The sequence below is a fragment of the Leptonychotes weddellii genome, chromosome 6, assembly GCF_054177405.1.
Source record: "Leptonychotes weddellii isolate Sample4059 chromosome 6, ASM5417740v2, whole genome shotgun sequence".
NCBI lineage: Eukaryota > Metazoa > Chordata > Mammalia > Carnivora > Phocidae > Leptonychotes > Leptonychotes weddellii.
Window position 1 is genome coordinate 24,343,330 of NC_138374.1, and position 16,615 is coordinate 24,359,944.

A 16,615-nucleotide genomic window follows, 5' to 3' on the forward strand; every position below is an offset into this window, starting at 1 on the left:
GCTCGATCCCAGGACCCTGGGATCACGACCCGAGCCGAAGGCAGACACTTAACGACTAAGCCACCCAGGCGCCCCGGGATGCTATTTTTTCTTATCAATTTGTATAAACATATACATTAAGCATAGTAATGGTTTTGTGTCTTTGGCTACAAATGTAATTTCCCATATGATTTGGCTTTAATGTAATCACTTTTTCAAAAATCACACAAAATACTCATTTTTAGGAAGTAAATTTCATCTGTATTCTACTTTGTACTATCCTCCATGGCTTTTTATGCTTTCAAAACCCTCTCCCAATCAGAGATGAAAAAATATTTTTTGTTAGGTTTATAATGTTTAAAAAGTCTTTCCTCTCAACCTATTAACTGCTTATTTAGAAATACTCTCCCAAACATATTTGTTATTGTGATGTGGGTAATGTTGAATATTCCAATGATCTAGAATTGTACCACCCAGTAGAAGTTTTTGTGATGATAGGAAAGTTCTATATGTTGTGCTGTCCTATTATGGTAGCCACTAACCACATGTGGTAGTTGAGCATTTGGTATGTGGCTAGTGCAACTGAAGAGTGAATTTTTAATTTAACTTTTTTTTTTAAAGATTTTATTCATTTATTTGAGAGAGAGAGAGAGAACATGCAAACAGACCAAGGGGAGGAGTAGAGGGAGAAGCAGACTCCCCACCGAGCAGGGAGCCCGATGTGGGACTTGATCCCAGGACTCTGGGATCATGACCTGAGCTGAAGGCAGATGCTTAACTGACTGAACCACCGAGGCACCCTGATTTAACTTTAAAAAAAAAATTTTTTTTAAAGATTTTATTTGACAGAGAGAGATGGAGCGAGAGAGGGAACACAAGCAGAGGGAGTGGGAGAGGGAGAAGCAGGCTTCCCGCTGAGCAGGGAGCCCAGTGCGGGGCTTGATCCCAGGACCCTGGGATCATGACCTGAGCCAAAGGCAGACGCCTCACCGACTGAGCCACCCAGGTGCCCCAACTTTTAATGTAAATAAAATTTAAGTTAATTATGAATTAAACCAAAATTTACTTTAAAAATTAATTTAAATTAAAAACAAATTTAAATAGATCTGAAGAGGGGCACGTAGGTGGCTCAGTTGGTTAAGCGTCTGAATCTTGATTTTGGCTTAGGTCATGGTCTCAGGGTTTTGAGATTGCGTCCTGCGTAGTGTTTCTCACTCAGTGCAGCATGTACTTGTCCCTCTCCCTCTGCTCCTCCCCTGCCCTCCCCCCAACTCTCTCTCAAATAAAATCTTTTAAAAAAAAGATCTGAAGACTTAAGGTCTTTAATTTTGTATTTTGATATCCTACGTTTGCAACATTGAATGGAGTAGTCTAATTCTGGTCCATTGATGTATGCTTTCCTCTGAGGAAAGATACTCAAGGGAATAGTCAACAGGAACTGCTGACCTGTATGCAATTATAGCCCTCTTTTCCTGGTGATAAAAGGAATTAGCACGGGCGCCTGGGTGGCTCAGTTGGTTAAGCAACTGCCTTCGGCTCAGGTCATGATCCTGGAGTCCCTGGATCAAGTCCCGCATCGCTTCTCCCTCTGACCCTCCCCCCTCTCATGTGCTCTCTGTCTCTCTCATTCTCTCTGTCTCAAATAAATAAATAAAATCTTAAAAAAAAAAAAAAAGGAATTAGCACAAGCATTGTGTGTGTGTGTGTGTGTAGGGGCAATTTATGCATCAAAAGTTGAAGTTTCTTTCTTTTACATGTGTACAAATTCATCTCCAGCATCTTTAGTGGCCTTAGCAAAGCTGCCTTGCTAAAGAAAAGGCTATCTGTGGTGAGTTGCATCATACTTTTAGGCTTATCCCTGTTTTTCTCTGTTACAGACGCTGCATTCAGGTAGTACATAAACTACTTTGCTACCAGAAGAAGTGTAGAGTACGCCTGCATTACACCTGGCGGGAACTCTGGTCAGGTAACTTTCTCTTTTGAATTCATCTTCTTTTCCTAGATCTTTTATGAGCCCCTAAGCCTAGGCACAGATGAATTTTTTTAAAAGTTTTTAGTGTGTTTAGGATGCTTCTATTTTCATTTACACTTTTTGTCATTTCAGCCTTGTTCTTATCCAGACGTAGGCATGGCACATATCTATTCCATACTTCTCAAATTTCTTCTCCCTGTATGTTTTTGTCAGCTGGTAGAAAACAATTGAATGTATCTTGAGCTCTAATGATTCTTGCTTTGAATAAGAGTGAGGTAGGAGGAATCAGTACAAACTTGGATTCTCCCTCAGTTCCATGTGGTAGCAGCATATGGACTATAGGGAGGCTTCTGTGTGTTTCCTCAAGATGAGTAATCTCTGGAGGAATGTCATAGGGAGAGGGGGTGGGGAGGGGGTGGAGAGATGGGGGGGAATCCTGTTCTTTGTGTTACATCTGGCATTATTGCTGTTTACAGACAGTGTCACTTGTACCACTCCCCCTGTGCCAGAGACAAAACCAGCAAATTACAGTGTTTACTTTTGTCTTTGTGTCCATTCGGTAGCCCAGTAAAGTCACAGCTACCCCTGCAGGTGGGAAGTGGTTCTTCTTTAAGGGTACAATTAATGCTGGCTTGCCACTGCTTTCTTTGTGTAACTAAATTGGAGGTTTCAGGAAAGCCAGGAGACATGCTCCCTGAGGCATTTGCTTGCTGATAGGTCCTGTGGCTTTGGTGACCTGATGGTACAATAAAGTCTTCTTCGGATGATTATAGTGTGAATGGTTGCCCCACCCGTGGAAGAGCTTCTCAGCACAGGAGGGTGTGTTAGTGTCAGAGGCTTCGTAGGAAACAGGCCACTAACCCCACCCCCTTCCATGGAATTCATCTCACTTGTTGTGACACATGGTTTCCTCCCAACCCAATTTGGCTTTCTAAATTTAGTCCTCTATAATGGGAAGTAGAGATCTTTAATTAATGGATTAGCAAGTTCTTTGCAGTTACTGCCTATGGTGGTGAAGGGTGGAACAGTAGAGTAACACTAAGTGGTAATAGTGGCACTTTGGTATTTTAGGAGAAGAGTGTGATTGTGTGAGAGTTTGAGACTGAGGGGATGTCAGAAGATCTACAGAGGTCAGAAGAGATTGAAATGACTAAAGTTAGTAGAATTTCCTAGGTAGGACCAATTCTTATTAATATACAGGACTATTGTGGTTGTCCATGAATAGTTATATGATTGTTAGGTTCTAAAAATTTAGGATTAAAGAGAAAACACAAAAATGATACAAATCTGTGGATGGGGGTGCCTGGGTGGCTCAGTCGTTAAGCATCTGCCTTCGGCTCAGGTCATGATCCCAGAGTCCTGGGATCGAGCCCCACATTAGGCTCCCTGCTCTGTGGGGAGCCTGCATCTCCCTCTCCCACTCCCCCTGCTTGTGTTCCCTCTCTCACTGTGTCAAATGTGTCACTCTGTCAAATGAATAAATCTTAAAAAAAAAAAAACCAAATCTGTGGATGTTCGTTAATAGTTGTAGGACTTGATAACAAGTACAAATGGTTTATGTCTATAACTGGGATGAATTTACCCATTGTAGTACTAACGAGTTGGTGGTAATAGTTGTTTCTGCCTGCTTTTGATTCTCTTCTGGTTTGATTTTTTCCTGTATTCTATTTTCTTTCCTTTCTATCCTAGCCATCCTGTCTCTGGTCCCTAGGATCTGTCTGGCTCTTCTCCCATCCTCATCACCTGTGGTCATCTTCCTCGTTGTTCTGTTGCATTGCCTTTTACCATTTACCCTGGTCTGTCTCCCTGGGGCCCAGGGCTTTCCATTACTCTCCTTCCTCCACTTTGTATCCTGTCCTTTGTGCTACTGTTGTCATATATCCTACTGGTACATATGTTAAAATCCCAAAATACATTGCCATCATTTTTGTTTAAAGAGTCAGTTATCTTTTAAAGAGGTTAAGAATGTCTTCTGTATTTATTTTTTCTTGATCTTAGCACTTCCCCATTCTGGCTAGGAAATTGTGAGGCAGGAGACCATTTTTATCCTATGTTGGTCAGTTGACTTTATGTCTTTGAGTACTTTCTGTCATGTGCAGCTCTGTTCGTAATTATGTGCTATTTCAGGACTGATTGACTGGCATCCTAAGCCTTGATAGGTAGAGAGGAGATGTATATGAGGATTCTTTGTGATGCTGGGATGACTTCTTGTTCCTGAGGCATAGGCATTTGTACTAGAGTTCTCTGCCAAGTGAGGTTAGGTCCTTTTCCTATATAGACTGGGTGAGTCTCCTGGAACCCTGGCTCCCTGTATTCATACACAGTGAGATGCCGAGCAGCAGGTGTTAAGGAAAGTTGCAAAATACTATACTACATCTGATGCATCAGAGCCCATAATAACATATAATATTGCAATCAGTGAATATAAATGTGGTTATGGTGGATCCACCCACCCCTTGGCTGGCAGTATCCCTCATATGTTGGGATGCCCATGTTTTTACTCTTTGCCTTCTAGACTTAAGGATTTGCTGGAGGTGTATGAACCTCACCATGGTAAATATGCTTATGTGTATAGATGCCCATACTATGCTGAGAACTTTAATTGAATTTTATTTATAAATAAAACTGGGAAGGCGTGTGTTGTTAGATTGGACACACAGAAGCCGTTGGGTGTCTAGGAAGCAGTTGGCTAGGACCCAAATGCCTTTTGTTGTTTGGAATGTGGGTGTGTAGTATCACTGCACTTCGAATGGTGATTTTTATTCCTGTGCTGTTTGACTGCAGTCACTCTTTGTTATTGGGGAGGTAACCAGAGGTCCCCCTACAAATTCCCATATGGAAATTCAGGTGTGCTCTTGTGGACGAGGATGAGGCAGCTGTATTAGTTGGGGGTTTAATCCTGCCTGCTCTGTTGGTTTTACAGATACAAGCCCTGACCTTCTCCCTGCTGCCATTGTCTGTTTATATGGTGCCTGTCACCATAGTATCTGAGTATTTGGGGAAATATATTTAGGCTAACTTCAACTAAAATAGGGAAAGGAAGAAGGCCTGCCTCTCTCATTGCCCTCTTTTTAGCAATCACTATTTTTCACCAAGTTATGGAAAATTCAAAAGCTCTTCTCTGACCTCTAGGCTACCCAGATCTCCTGTTTTGGGTAAAAGATTAGGTCTTAAAACTATCCTCTATAGAGATAGAAAACTGGGTTTTAGGATAAGATCCTAGGAAATAGGTCTTTACCTTTGAGAATATAATGAAAGATACAATCTTTGTGTTCAGAAAAATGTCCATTTGCATATACATATTTTGCATATAATTTCAGAGAGTTCATGGACCCTCTGAAGCCATCCATGATCCTGTGTTAAGAATCCCTGTCTTGGGGCGCCTGGGTGGCTCAGTCGTTGAGTGTCTGCCTTCGGCTCAGGTCATGATCCCAGGGTCCTGGGATCGAGCCCCGCATTGGGCTCCCTGCTTGGCAGGGAGCCTGCTTCTCTCTCTCCCACTCCCCCTGCATGTGTTCCCTCTCTCGCTGTCTCTCTGTCAAATATATAAAATAAAATCTTAAAAAAAAAAAAAAAAAGAATCCCTGTCTTAATTTTAGGTTCCATGGCCTCCCAATTATTTCTGTTTTCACAGAACATCTTACTATCTGTGTTAATATTTTTTCTTTATTTACTGATCATACTGTATTTCTCCTGGGAATTTTAGCTTCACAATCTTCTCTCTGAACTTCTTTGGGATAAGGAACACCTTGGTCACTATATTTTATTTCCTGTGTCTTCCTATGGCACTTGGGGTTTCTATTTTAGCATATTGCACTGTTTTGCTATGTGTGCATAAGTCTGCATAATGATTTATTTAAATATCCTTCTTTCCTCTTAAAAAAGTTTTTGTAGGGCAGGGTCTTTGTTTTTATCATTGCTCTGTCTTCAGCACATACTTGGCTTATTAACAGGGGCTCGGAAAACATTTGAATGAATAAATGGATAGCTGGACATGTAGAATTTCTATTATTGATGAATTAACATTCTCTTAAAGCAGTACAGTGCTGTGTTTGGGCCTCAAAACAATAACAACAATGAGAACAACAACAATGATGATAGAACCCAGGAGGATGTTTGTTGTCATGTTTCTGTTGAGCTGACTTTATCACTTTTTTATTTGAATTTTTTTTTTTTAAGATTTTATTTATTTATTTGAGAGATTATGACCCCAGCTGCAGGCAGACGCTTAATCGGCTGAGCCCCTCAGGCGCCCCTATTTGAACTATTGATGTGAAAGGGAGTGATTTCTCTTTCCTTTGTCTGTTTCATCCTTACCTACAGATACATGAATTGCTTTTAACTAAGTAAAAATGGAAACTTTGATGGTTTCCAAGCCATTAACCAAAGAATGAGCAGAATGTTTAGAGAGAAGCATGTAGTTGTTAGAGAGGAAAAGACCTGAACAGAGCTTCATGGAGACAGCTTATTTTACTTCCACTGCAGGCAGAAGGGGCACTGGGGAGGCAGCCTGCATTTAAATAGTGTAACTTTCCACAGTCTGAAAACATGGGTCGATTTAAAGGCAGATTTATACTGACATTTTATATTCGACATTTATCTATGGATCACCGTCCTTCTTACCCTTTCACTTTGCCACATCCCTGGGTGATAAGTCATTATTTTTATCACCATTTGTTGGGGAAGGGAGTGGAGGTATAGGAGGGTAAGTGCCTTGCTAAGGATCATGGAACCAGATACTGAACAGAGTCATGATTAGAACTTAGAGTTCCTGACTCCTATGCTCAGATGCAGATCACTAGGCAACATTTGCCTCCCTGTAGGAAGAAAGGCCCCCAAAGCCCCCAAAACAATCTGTTCAGCTTCACTGTGCTAAATAGCATCCAAAGCATTCACAGCTTTGTGAAAAAGAGAGAAATCGTACATGGCCTGACCTTTTAGATACCTACTGGGACAAATGGAAAACCCAGAGAGTCTCACAGCTTTGTGGATCCAGCTGGCTTTCTCATGACTAGCAGAAGCCTGTGACTTCATGGTTAGGTATACCTTGAGACTGGGAGCTTAGAGGCTTTCGTTGGCAGCTTGTTATATTGTAGTGTTGTCACACAGGACTGAAAATCTTCAAGGGAAAGACTGACCTGAGCCATAGATTGACCTGTGTGTTCTTTTTTTTAAAGATTTTATTTATTTATTTATTTGATAGAGCGAGAGAGGGAACACAAGCAGGGGGAGTAGGAGAGGGAGAAGCAGGCCCCCCGCGGAGCAGGGAGCCCAATGTGGGGCTCGATCCCAGGACCCTGGGACCATGACCTGAGCCGAAGGCAGACGCTTAACCGACTGAGCCACCCAGGCGCCCCTGACCTGTGTGTTCTTGTATAAGTATAGCTTTGACAGCTTGGTGGTCAAGCTGTCCTGATTTAGGGACTATTCTTTGAACTTCTAATTGTGAGCTTTTTTTGTTGTTGTTGTTTAGTTTCATTTTTAAACTTTCAATTTTGATATAATTATAGACTCACAGGAAGTTGCAAAAATAGTATAGCAAGTTCTCGCACCCTTCACCCAGCTTCCTCCAGTGGTGACATCTTATATAACTCTACAATATTGCTTCTTTTAGTTTTGAAGAAGGTATAGGGAGGAGAGAAGGACACAGCAGTAAACAGCTAGAGTAGATGGGGAGAGGAATTTTGGCAGCTGCTGTTGCTATTTTGTTTTAAAATTGCTTTTTAAATTGTTCTTCCTCTTTCCCCCAAATTTTCTCTGATGTAGGGGAATATGTTACAAGATGTATTCTAGGCTTGATGTGCCTAATTAAGACTGCTCTAGCTTCCATGTGCAAAAAGATGGAGGCTTCTTTCTTCTGTGGATAATCAGTTTCTCTCAGAATGTTTTAATACAGGGTCATTAGAAGGCATTTTTCTGTTTCCATAATTTTGTTATGAAAGATTCTATACAGCAGTGTAGAAAGCCCTAAGACTGAAAAAGAATGCCAGAAGACTCTTTTTTCCTTCAAATCACCACATTTGGCTAAGTCTAAAATTTATACTATTTTGACTCTTTCTTTCATCCCCTCAGAAACTTGGCAGAAGCAAAAGATAGGAATTTCTAACAGGTTTAGCCTGTTAGAGGGAGAAAAAGATTCCCTCCAAAAAGCCCCTGAAAAGAGTGAGAAATCTCTGTTCTTTTCTCTGCACATGAAGTCACTTCCTATCCAGAGAAATGTCAACTCTCATAGGCCCATTAGCATCTTGTCAACTAAAAGAGACAGAGGAAGGAGTAGCTGTGCTTTTGTTGCTCTGTCGGTACTAGTTCTAAAGGAACATATTTGGTTTCATGAGGTGTCATTGTTCCCTGGATCTTCAGTGAGCAGGACAGGTCTTTTTATTGTTTTTCTCACATTTTGGCAGGAAGTAAAGTTCTTGATTCTACATCACATGCCTCCACTGAGATGTGGTCTCACTGACTATTAGATTTCTTAAAGGGTGACAATTTTGGCTCTCTCTTACCTGGGCAGTGTTGGAAAAAATAAGTAGGTGGTATAGGACCCTAGAAGGCACTGGCTTCTGAGCGTGGTTAGAGGCAGCTGCGCAGGAATAAGGTGTATGGGATCCTGCATTTCCCAGAGTCTGAGTTCCATATGAGAACTTTCACATAAGGGCTCATTTTCATGATAAAGAAGAGGGTGGGTGTAACTGTGAGAATTGCAGTGTCCCCAGGTAAACAGGGAATTGGAGATAGTGGAGAACCTTATTTTCCCTTTAAAGCAGATATACTTCAACAGCAAGGAAAATGTAACACAGAACTTAACTTCCATTTGAAGAAAGAGTTTGTTCTTTTTTCCAATTCATCTAGAGGGGCGTGGAGCCTTCAGGCAATGTAGCCTGTTGATGTACTGACTTTTTTTTGTGTGTGTGTGGTAAAATACATGTAATATTTACCATCTTAACTGTTTTTAAGTGTATAGTTCACAAAACTGAGCACCTGGGTGGCTCAGTCGGTTGAGCGACTGCCTTCGGCTCAGGTCATGATCCCAGGGTCCTGGGATCAAGTCCCACATCGGGCTCCCCGCTCTGCGGGGAGCCTGCTTCTCAACCTCTCCCACTCCCCCTGCTTGTGTTCCCTCTCTCGCTGTGTCTCTCTCTGTCAAATAAATAAATAAAATCTTAAAAAATAAAAAAAAATAAATATCACATTTTTGTGCAGCCATCACCACCATCTCTGCCCATAACTCTCTTCATCTTGTAAAACAAAAACTCTTCACCTACTAAATGAGAACTCCCCATTCCTCCCTTTGCCAGCCCTCTGGCAAGCCATGTTCCACTTTCTGTCTTTATGATTTTGACTACACTAAGCACCCCAAATGAGTGAAATCATATAGTATTTGTCTTTTTACAGCTGGCTTATTTCACTTAATATAATGTTCTCAGGTTCAAGAAATCAGATTCTCTCTTCCTCAGAGTTTGCTTTTTTCTTTTTTTGTTAATTTTTTTTTTATTTTTTTTATTCTTATAGGCTGTCTCTGCCCATGTTCAGCCTGAGTGTAAACTTAGTGTCTTCTTTGCTCTCTTCTGAGCCTTTTCCTGGGCATGTGCAATCACTTTCTAATTTTCCCTGTATATGCAATTGATTTTTGTTTTTTTAAAGGAGCCGCAACAGGGGGCTTGAACTCATGACCCTGAGATCAAGACCTGAGCTGAGATCAAGAGTTAGATACTTAACTGACTGAGACACCGAGGCGCTCCTATGCAATTGTTTTTGAATGTTCTAGTCTTAATGTCTGCCTCCCAAAGGGAGAAAGACAAAAAATGAAGGTGGATAAAAGAGGGCACTTGGCCCTTTATTTTTTAAAGATTTTATTGATTTATTTGAGAGAGAGCATGAGCACAAGAGTGGGGAGAGAGAAGCAGACTCCCCAGTGAGCAGGGAACCTGCTGTGGGGCTTGATCCCAAGACCCTGAGATCATGACCTGGAGGTTTAACCAGCTGAGCCACCCAGGCGCCCCATACCTGGTCCTTTAAATCTCGTGGATGTAACTTACCTGGATGGGGATGGGTTTGCCTCAGTGAGAGGAGGTGCAGCAACAATGGTGGCTTGCTTCTTTGTCTGCATCTCTGTAATCAGAAGCAGGAACCAGCTATCCAAGCACAGATCCCCAGTATTTGGGGGACAGGCTCCTTTTTGCCCACCTTACCTCCTAAGAGCTGTGTGCATGCTGCTTGCCACATGGCTGGGGGGGTGGGGTGGGGGATGTGTAGCTGCTGCTGTGCTAAGAGCTGAAATTGACTGAAATTAACAAAAATTTACCATCCAAGTCTTCCCCTGGAAGTTGAAAACCTTTACCAGACTTCAGAGTTCCAAAATAATTAATATCAGACAGATTCTGTCCCTGCAATGATTGTCTGGGTAGGGAGAAAGATACCTGGTGCTTTCTACTCTGCTGTCTTCCCAGAATCCTCCCATCAGATGTACTAACTTTTGTGCTCTATTCACCTGGAGAGGCTCATAGCACACAACCAAAGCCATTTCATTTTCTTGTTTGATTCATTGGCCTCTTCAAGTGAGGTGCTTGGGTTTGCAGCCAGACAGATGCCTATATTCTGAGAGGCCACCTATGTATTTTAAAATTATTCTACTGGTAGGTGTTGGCTTCTAAGTTGTCCTGCGCCACTTTGCTGATTGACAGTGAGCCTGCTGATTGTTGGCAGTGTCCCTGGGTAATTGGTGATTTTGTCCAGGGATGCTGGAATTGGCTAGAGTTTTTAGTGCCTCTCTGGTTTGGAAGGCATTGGCTTGTTATACTAGTGCTATTTCTAGCCTGTCCTTGGAGTTCCTCTGCCTTTCTTCTAAGCAAGTGAGATGCTAATATTTCTCTTGTATCAGTCACTGTGAAATTATCCATTTCCCCAAATGAGCGCATTTTGATTTGGATCTGTGGCATCTCATCCTAGCTCCATGCCAGGCCACAAAATAGGGCCTGGTTGAGTCTTGTCTTTGCTTTCTTTCTCTTTTTCTTTATAGTATGTTAGAGCTGTTCAAACAGACAGCTCTCTCTGACCTGATTCTTTGGAGACAATTCATTTGTGCTCTGCTAGAGGCTCTCTGTCTCCTTCCTGTTTTTAATATTATTTAAATGTCATTCACTTGGTTTTATAATTAACCCTTCCCTTTGCTTCTCTGAGGCAGACGTCTGAGCTACCACGTAATTGTGTCTTCCTGTAGTTGGCTTGTTCTTCTCTGCACCTGCTTTACCTCAGTGTCGGGGACAGGTTTTAGTCCTGGAGAAGTTCCCATATCCATTATTCATTCTACTCTTCTACGTGCAACACAATTTGCTGCTACTCTCTCTTTGAATTCAAAGCAGTTTAGGAAAAAATCTGGGGAAGTCCTCATTATGTGGGGTACATTGATGTTAGGGACAGCTCTGCAAACAAGGTTCCTTATGGGGTGAGGGAGACCCATGTGAGGTGGCAGTATTCTTAGGTGGATGACACGAAACTCTTCCCATTTGAGAAATAGATCAGCTGCCTCTGGGAATTCACTTGGGACTCAGGGAACCATCAAGGTGCCTATTCCTGGTTCAGCTTTCCAGAACCTGCACGCTATCTTATATTCCACATGCATCTGCATACAGAAGGCAGAACTTCTATGCACTGTTGCCATACTTGATGCGCAAGACTCCCCAAGGGAAGGTTAGGCCAAAGCTAAGTGTGAGACTGACTGGTGCCTTTAATAGAGTCAAAAGAGGCAGCAGTTGCAGCCAATTTGTAGTTCCTGAAAAAGAGCCCAGAAACAAAATTTTCAAAGTGCCTGGTAGACTTTCCAATGAAGAAACAAGTGTGTATGGAGTACCCACTTCCTTACAACTTAACCATATTGCATTTATAATATAATACCTCAAATATCTCACTGACATAGCTTCTTTATTTTTTACTCAGTGTAGGTTAAGAGTATTTGGAGCCAGGTATCTGGAGCCTCATTTAATAGAGTTAGCAAAGATCAGGAGTCTAATCCAGGATACCTAAGGATTTCCTAGACTATTGTTGGTACTTAAGTATATTGGTGGCTTTGATTGTGAACTTTGATTATTATTCTGAAGGCTGCCACAGTGTCGTCTTGAAGGCTACTCAGGATTCATTTTTAATTTGCATTCCTGCCCAAGAGTCCGTGGCTCTCTTTTGATTGAGTATATTTGGCTCCTTTTCTTTAACCCATCCTTTAAAGAGGAAACATCTTTGCATGTTTGGCCGTGCACTCCATGCTGTGTATACCGTGATGTACATTTTAGCTAGTCACTTAACACTGAGGTTATAGAAAGTTGGGATGGATGTTTGTGGGGCTCATGCTAGTGTTGGTAGAAAGAAAAACATTGACCTCTTGTTTGTTTTTAATTGGTAAAACATACATAACATAAAATTTAACCTTTTTTTTTAAAGATTTTATTTATTTATTTGAGAGAGAGAGAGAGTTAGAGAGACTGCACAAGAGGGGGTAGGGTCAGAGGGAGAAGCAGACTCCCCACTGAGCAGGGAGCCTGATGCGGGACTCGATCCTGGGACTCCAAGATCATGACCTGAGCCAAAGGCAATCTTTGCCGCTTGACCGACTGAGCCACCCAGGCGCCCCAAATTTAACCATTTTTAAATGTACAGTTCAGTGGCATTAAGTATATTCACATCATTGTTGTAAATATTTCCACCTTCCATCTCCAGAATTTTTTCATCTTCCCAAACTGAAACTCTCTGTACCCAATAAACAATAACTCTACATTTCTCCTTCCCCGTGCTCCTGGCCGCCACCATTCTACTTTCTGTCTCTGTGAATTGACTACTCTAGTCATATAAGTTGAATCATTCAGTATTTGTCTTTTTGTGACTGACTTTTTCTACTTCGCATACTGTCTTCATGATTCATCCATGTTGTAGCATGTGTCCGAATTTCCTTCCTTTTTCAGGCTGAATATTATTCCATTGTTTGTATACACTGCATTTTGTTTATTGGATATTGGGTTGCTTCTACCTTTTGACTATTGTGAATAATGCTGCTATGAGCATGGATGTATAAATACTTGTTCGAGTCCTTCCTTTTCACCTCTTGTTTTTGAGAGTGTGGAGGTTAAAGTGTCCCAGGTCAGTGGGGTGAAATCCTCATATTCTTTTTTTTTTAAATCCTCATATTCTTATGAGAGAGATGCACTTGAACTTACAGGATTTTTTTCATTGGCCACTTTGATATATGAGGGCCTGATCAGTGGAGTTCTGACTAAAGTTATGGTTTGGATTGCAAATATAGGTGTTGACCCTAGATAGCTAGCTCCCCCACCCTCAACAAATGTTTCTTTAATTTAAATTTAGGAGGAACCAGTACAGTTGTATAGACCTTGGCAGGGGGAGTTCATGGACCTTCTTCCCAATATGTTGCCCTTAATGCAGTTTAGCTCCAACTAGCTATGTGGCTTTGAGTAACTTATTTAACCTTTCTGAGTTTCAATTTGGTCATCTGTAAATTGGGACCAATAATACCTTCTTCATTGGATAGTTAAGGGGATTTGATGAGAATAATGTACTTTAAGTGCTTTACATAATGCTTAGCATCTAGCAGGCACTTAATGTATGTTACCTCCCGGGGTGCCTGGGTGGCTCAGTTGGTTAAGCGTCTGCCTTCAGCTCAGGTCATGATCCTAGGGTCCTGGGGTCGAGCCCCGCATCGGACTCCCTGCTCCGCGGGAAGCCTGCTTCTCCCTCTCCCACTCCCCCGCTTGTGTTCCCTCTCTCGCTGTCTCTCTCTCTCTCTGTCAAATAAATAAAATCTTTAAAAAGATATATATGTTACCTCCCTTGCCACTCATGGCCACTGTGTTTCTCCCTTTGAAAAGAGACGAGCGTAGTTTGGGGCAGGTGACTTCTGTAGTTAAGTCTCTTTTTAAGGTGTCACATAGAGGGCAGTAGAAAAGAGGAAGGTTTGAGATACTTTGTGCGAGCTTCTGGCACAGTTAGTAACTTGTAGTTGTCGGTCAGCAAGAAGATATGATACATTCCTTTATATGGTATGTCTGTCTGGCATTGGCGTTTTGGGGCAGCGCATTCCTGGGGCTATGGAGGATGGAAGCTGATGAGAATTGTCTGTTAAGGCCTGGAAGGTTTCGGCTACGAAGATTGTCTGCATCTAAAAGGATACTCTCTGCAGTAAGCTCTGCCATTCTGTTTTGTGGGGATGAGCAGCCATTGCTCACCAAATGGGCAACACTATTTACACAGTGTTGAGTTACTATAACATAGGCCCTTCTTCTTTGGAAATATCTCAGACTAAGCATCAAGTCTTTGGTAAGGAGGGGCTTATATTAGCCTCTTCTCCTCTTATAAAAACTATTTAAAAATTGGAGGGGCACCTGGGTGGCTCATCAGTTAAGCATCTGACTCTTGGTTTCCGCTCAGGTCATGATCTCAGGGTAGTGCGATTGAGCCTCCAGTTGTCAGGCTCCATGCTCAGCGGGGAGTCTGCTTGTCCCTCTCCCTCTGCTCTCCCCCCCAACTCTCTCTCTCTCCCTCTATATCTAAAATAAAAAAATCTTCAAAAAAATTGGAAACATGGTAAACCAAAAGGTTATATTTTTAAAAAAAGGACATCTTGCTCCCCTTATTTCCACAATGACTACAACATGTACTTGATACCAAACTCTTACAGACATATGACTAATTAACAATGTTATGTTTATACAACCAACCTCTTTTATAGTTATCTTAACTCTTCTCTCTATGTACTGCTACTTCTGTGACTATCTGTGGAACAGTTTGGCTGGTCATGTGCCCAGATGACACGAAGTGGTGTCAGATTTCTAAAAATATGTGTGTGTGTGTGTGTGTGTGTGTGTGTGTGTACGCGCGAATGTGGAGAGTGGTGAGCCAGGAGCCAGCCAGGATGAGCTCTGTGCTACTTATGCATTGGCACTGAGATCCTGAGTGCCAGTTCTCTAGTGTCCTTGACCTGCCCCTGTCTGATAAGAAGCTGTTCTCTTCTTTGGCCTGCAGTTAAATCCTATGCATAGCTCTATACCATAACAGCTTATGAATAAGCTTGGCTATTAATTATTTATACCAGTGTTTTTTGTCTTGTTTTGTTTCAGTTCTGATTTTGCATAAAGAAAGGGGATCTTGGCTCTCTTTATTTTTTTTTTTTTTAAGATTTATTTATTTTAGAGAGAGGGCGAGTGAGAGCATGTGCGTGTGCACGAGCAGGGGGAGGGGCAAAGGGAGAGGGAGAGAGAATCTCCAGTAGACTCCCTGCTGAGTGGGGAGCCTGACACTGGCTCAATCTCACGATCCTGAGATCATGACCTGAGCTGAAATCAAGAGTTGGACACTTAACTGACTGAGCCACCCATGTGCCCTTGGCTCCAATCACATTCCATGTTCAGATCTTAGTTTTAAAGAGGACAAAGCTGAGCGAGGGGGATAGGAACAGTTTTAGTTGACAGTTACGTGCTGTTTCTCTCCTTCCCTCCCTCCCTTCCACCCATCCTCCCTCCCTCCTCCTTCTCTTTCCCTCCCTCCCTCCCCCTTTCTCTCTTTCTTTCTTTCTCTTTCTTTCTTTCTTTTCTTTTCTTTCTTCGATACTACAAAGGAGGCAGAAACAGAGAAAAGGGGAAAAAGGTGTGTGATAGGTGAGCTGTAGAGAAGAGCAACGAGAGCAGATACAGAGGCCCTGCTGAGGCAGTTGATGCTGAGAGAAGCTACTTGGGAGTCTTTCCCAAGTTGCGAATGGGCAGTAGAAAGGTAATAACGAGGTATTAAGCACCTGTACTCTTTTTTTTTTTTTAAGATTTTTTAATTTATTTATTTGAGAGAGACAGAGAGAGAGGGAACACAAGCACGGGGAGTGGGAGAGGGAGAAGCAGACTCCCCACTGAGCAGAGAGTCCGATGTGGGGCTCGATCCCAGGACCCTGGGATCATGACCTGAGCCGAAGGCAGACACCCAACGACTGAGCCACCCAGGCACCCCATTCACCTGTACTCTTAATAAGTAGCTCAGGACCAAGAGAAAGAGTGGACCAGATTCATGAAAATAACCTGGAATAGCCATTAGGTGGAGAAAGTTATAAACCAGAGTCAAGAGAAGTGTTGGGAACAATGTAGTCAGCAAATCTAAGCACACCATTTATAGGTAAGCTTCCCTCCCTTTAACATTTAACTCCATCTGGCACCTTTATTTAATCTTAGTGGAATGGCAAAAGAATGCTAAACAGGAGACCAGGTTCTAGTCTCAGCTTAGTCACTAGGTACTTGGGGTGGTGGGGGGAAGAAGTGTTTTCTAATCCAAAAATGAAGGAACTGGATTATATGATCTCTAAAGTCCTTTCTAGTTCCAAAAATCAGCTATGCTGAAGCCTCACAGACTTAGAACTTCCAATACATCAGGTCAAAGGACAGCAGACCATGTATGTGTAGTGATGTAGAAGACACCGAACAGTTGACAGAATGAGTGCAAAGTCAGGGTGATGATGAAGGATTTTCAAAAAGCACTATTCCATGGGATGTTGGGGCATTCCCTCTTGAGGAGGAATTGTGGTCCCTGATGTCAGAGGCTTGTGGGAGCCAATTTTGAGGTTGCTTTGTTCATTTTCTCTGCCTATTAAATTTCCTCTAGAGAATGACCACTTCCAGGTGAGAA

The 16,615-nt window shown here is 42.2% G+C and overlaps 1 protein-coding gene across 2 annotated transcripts in view; it reads left to right on the forward strand.

Moving 5' to 3' along the window:
* The window catches only part of ARMH3 (armadillo like helical domain containing 3), a 179,152-nt gene that overhangs the window by 58,593 nt on the left and 103,944 nt on the right, over window positions 1-16,615 (forward strand). For both annotated transcript variants that reach the window (XM_081822820.1, XM_081822821.1), the window contains exon 20: window positions 1,857-1,945. In XM_081822820.1, coding sequence (XP_081678946.1) covers window positions 1,857-1,945 — 89 coding nt within the window. The remainder of the gene's footprint in view (window positions 1-1,856; window positions 1,946-16,615) is intronic.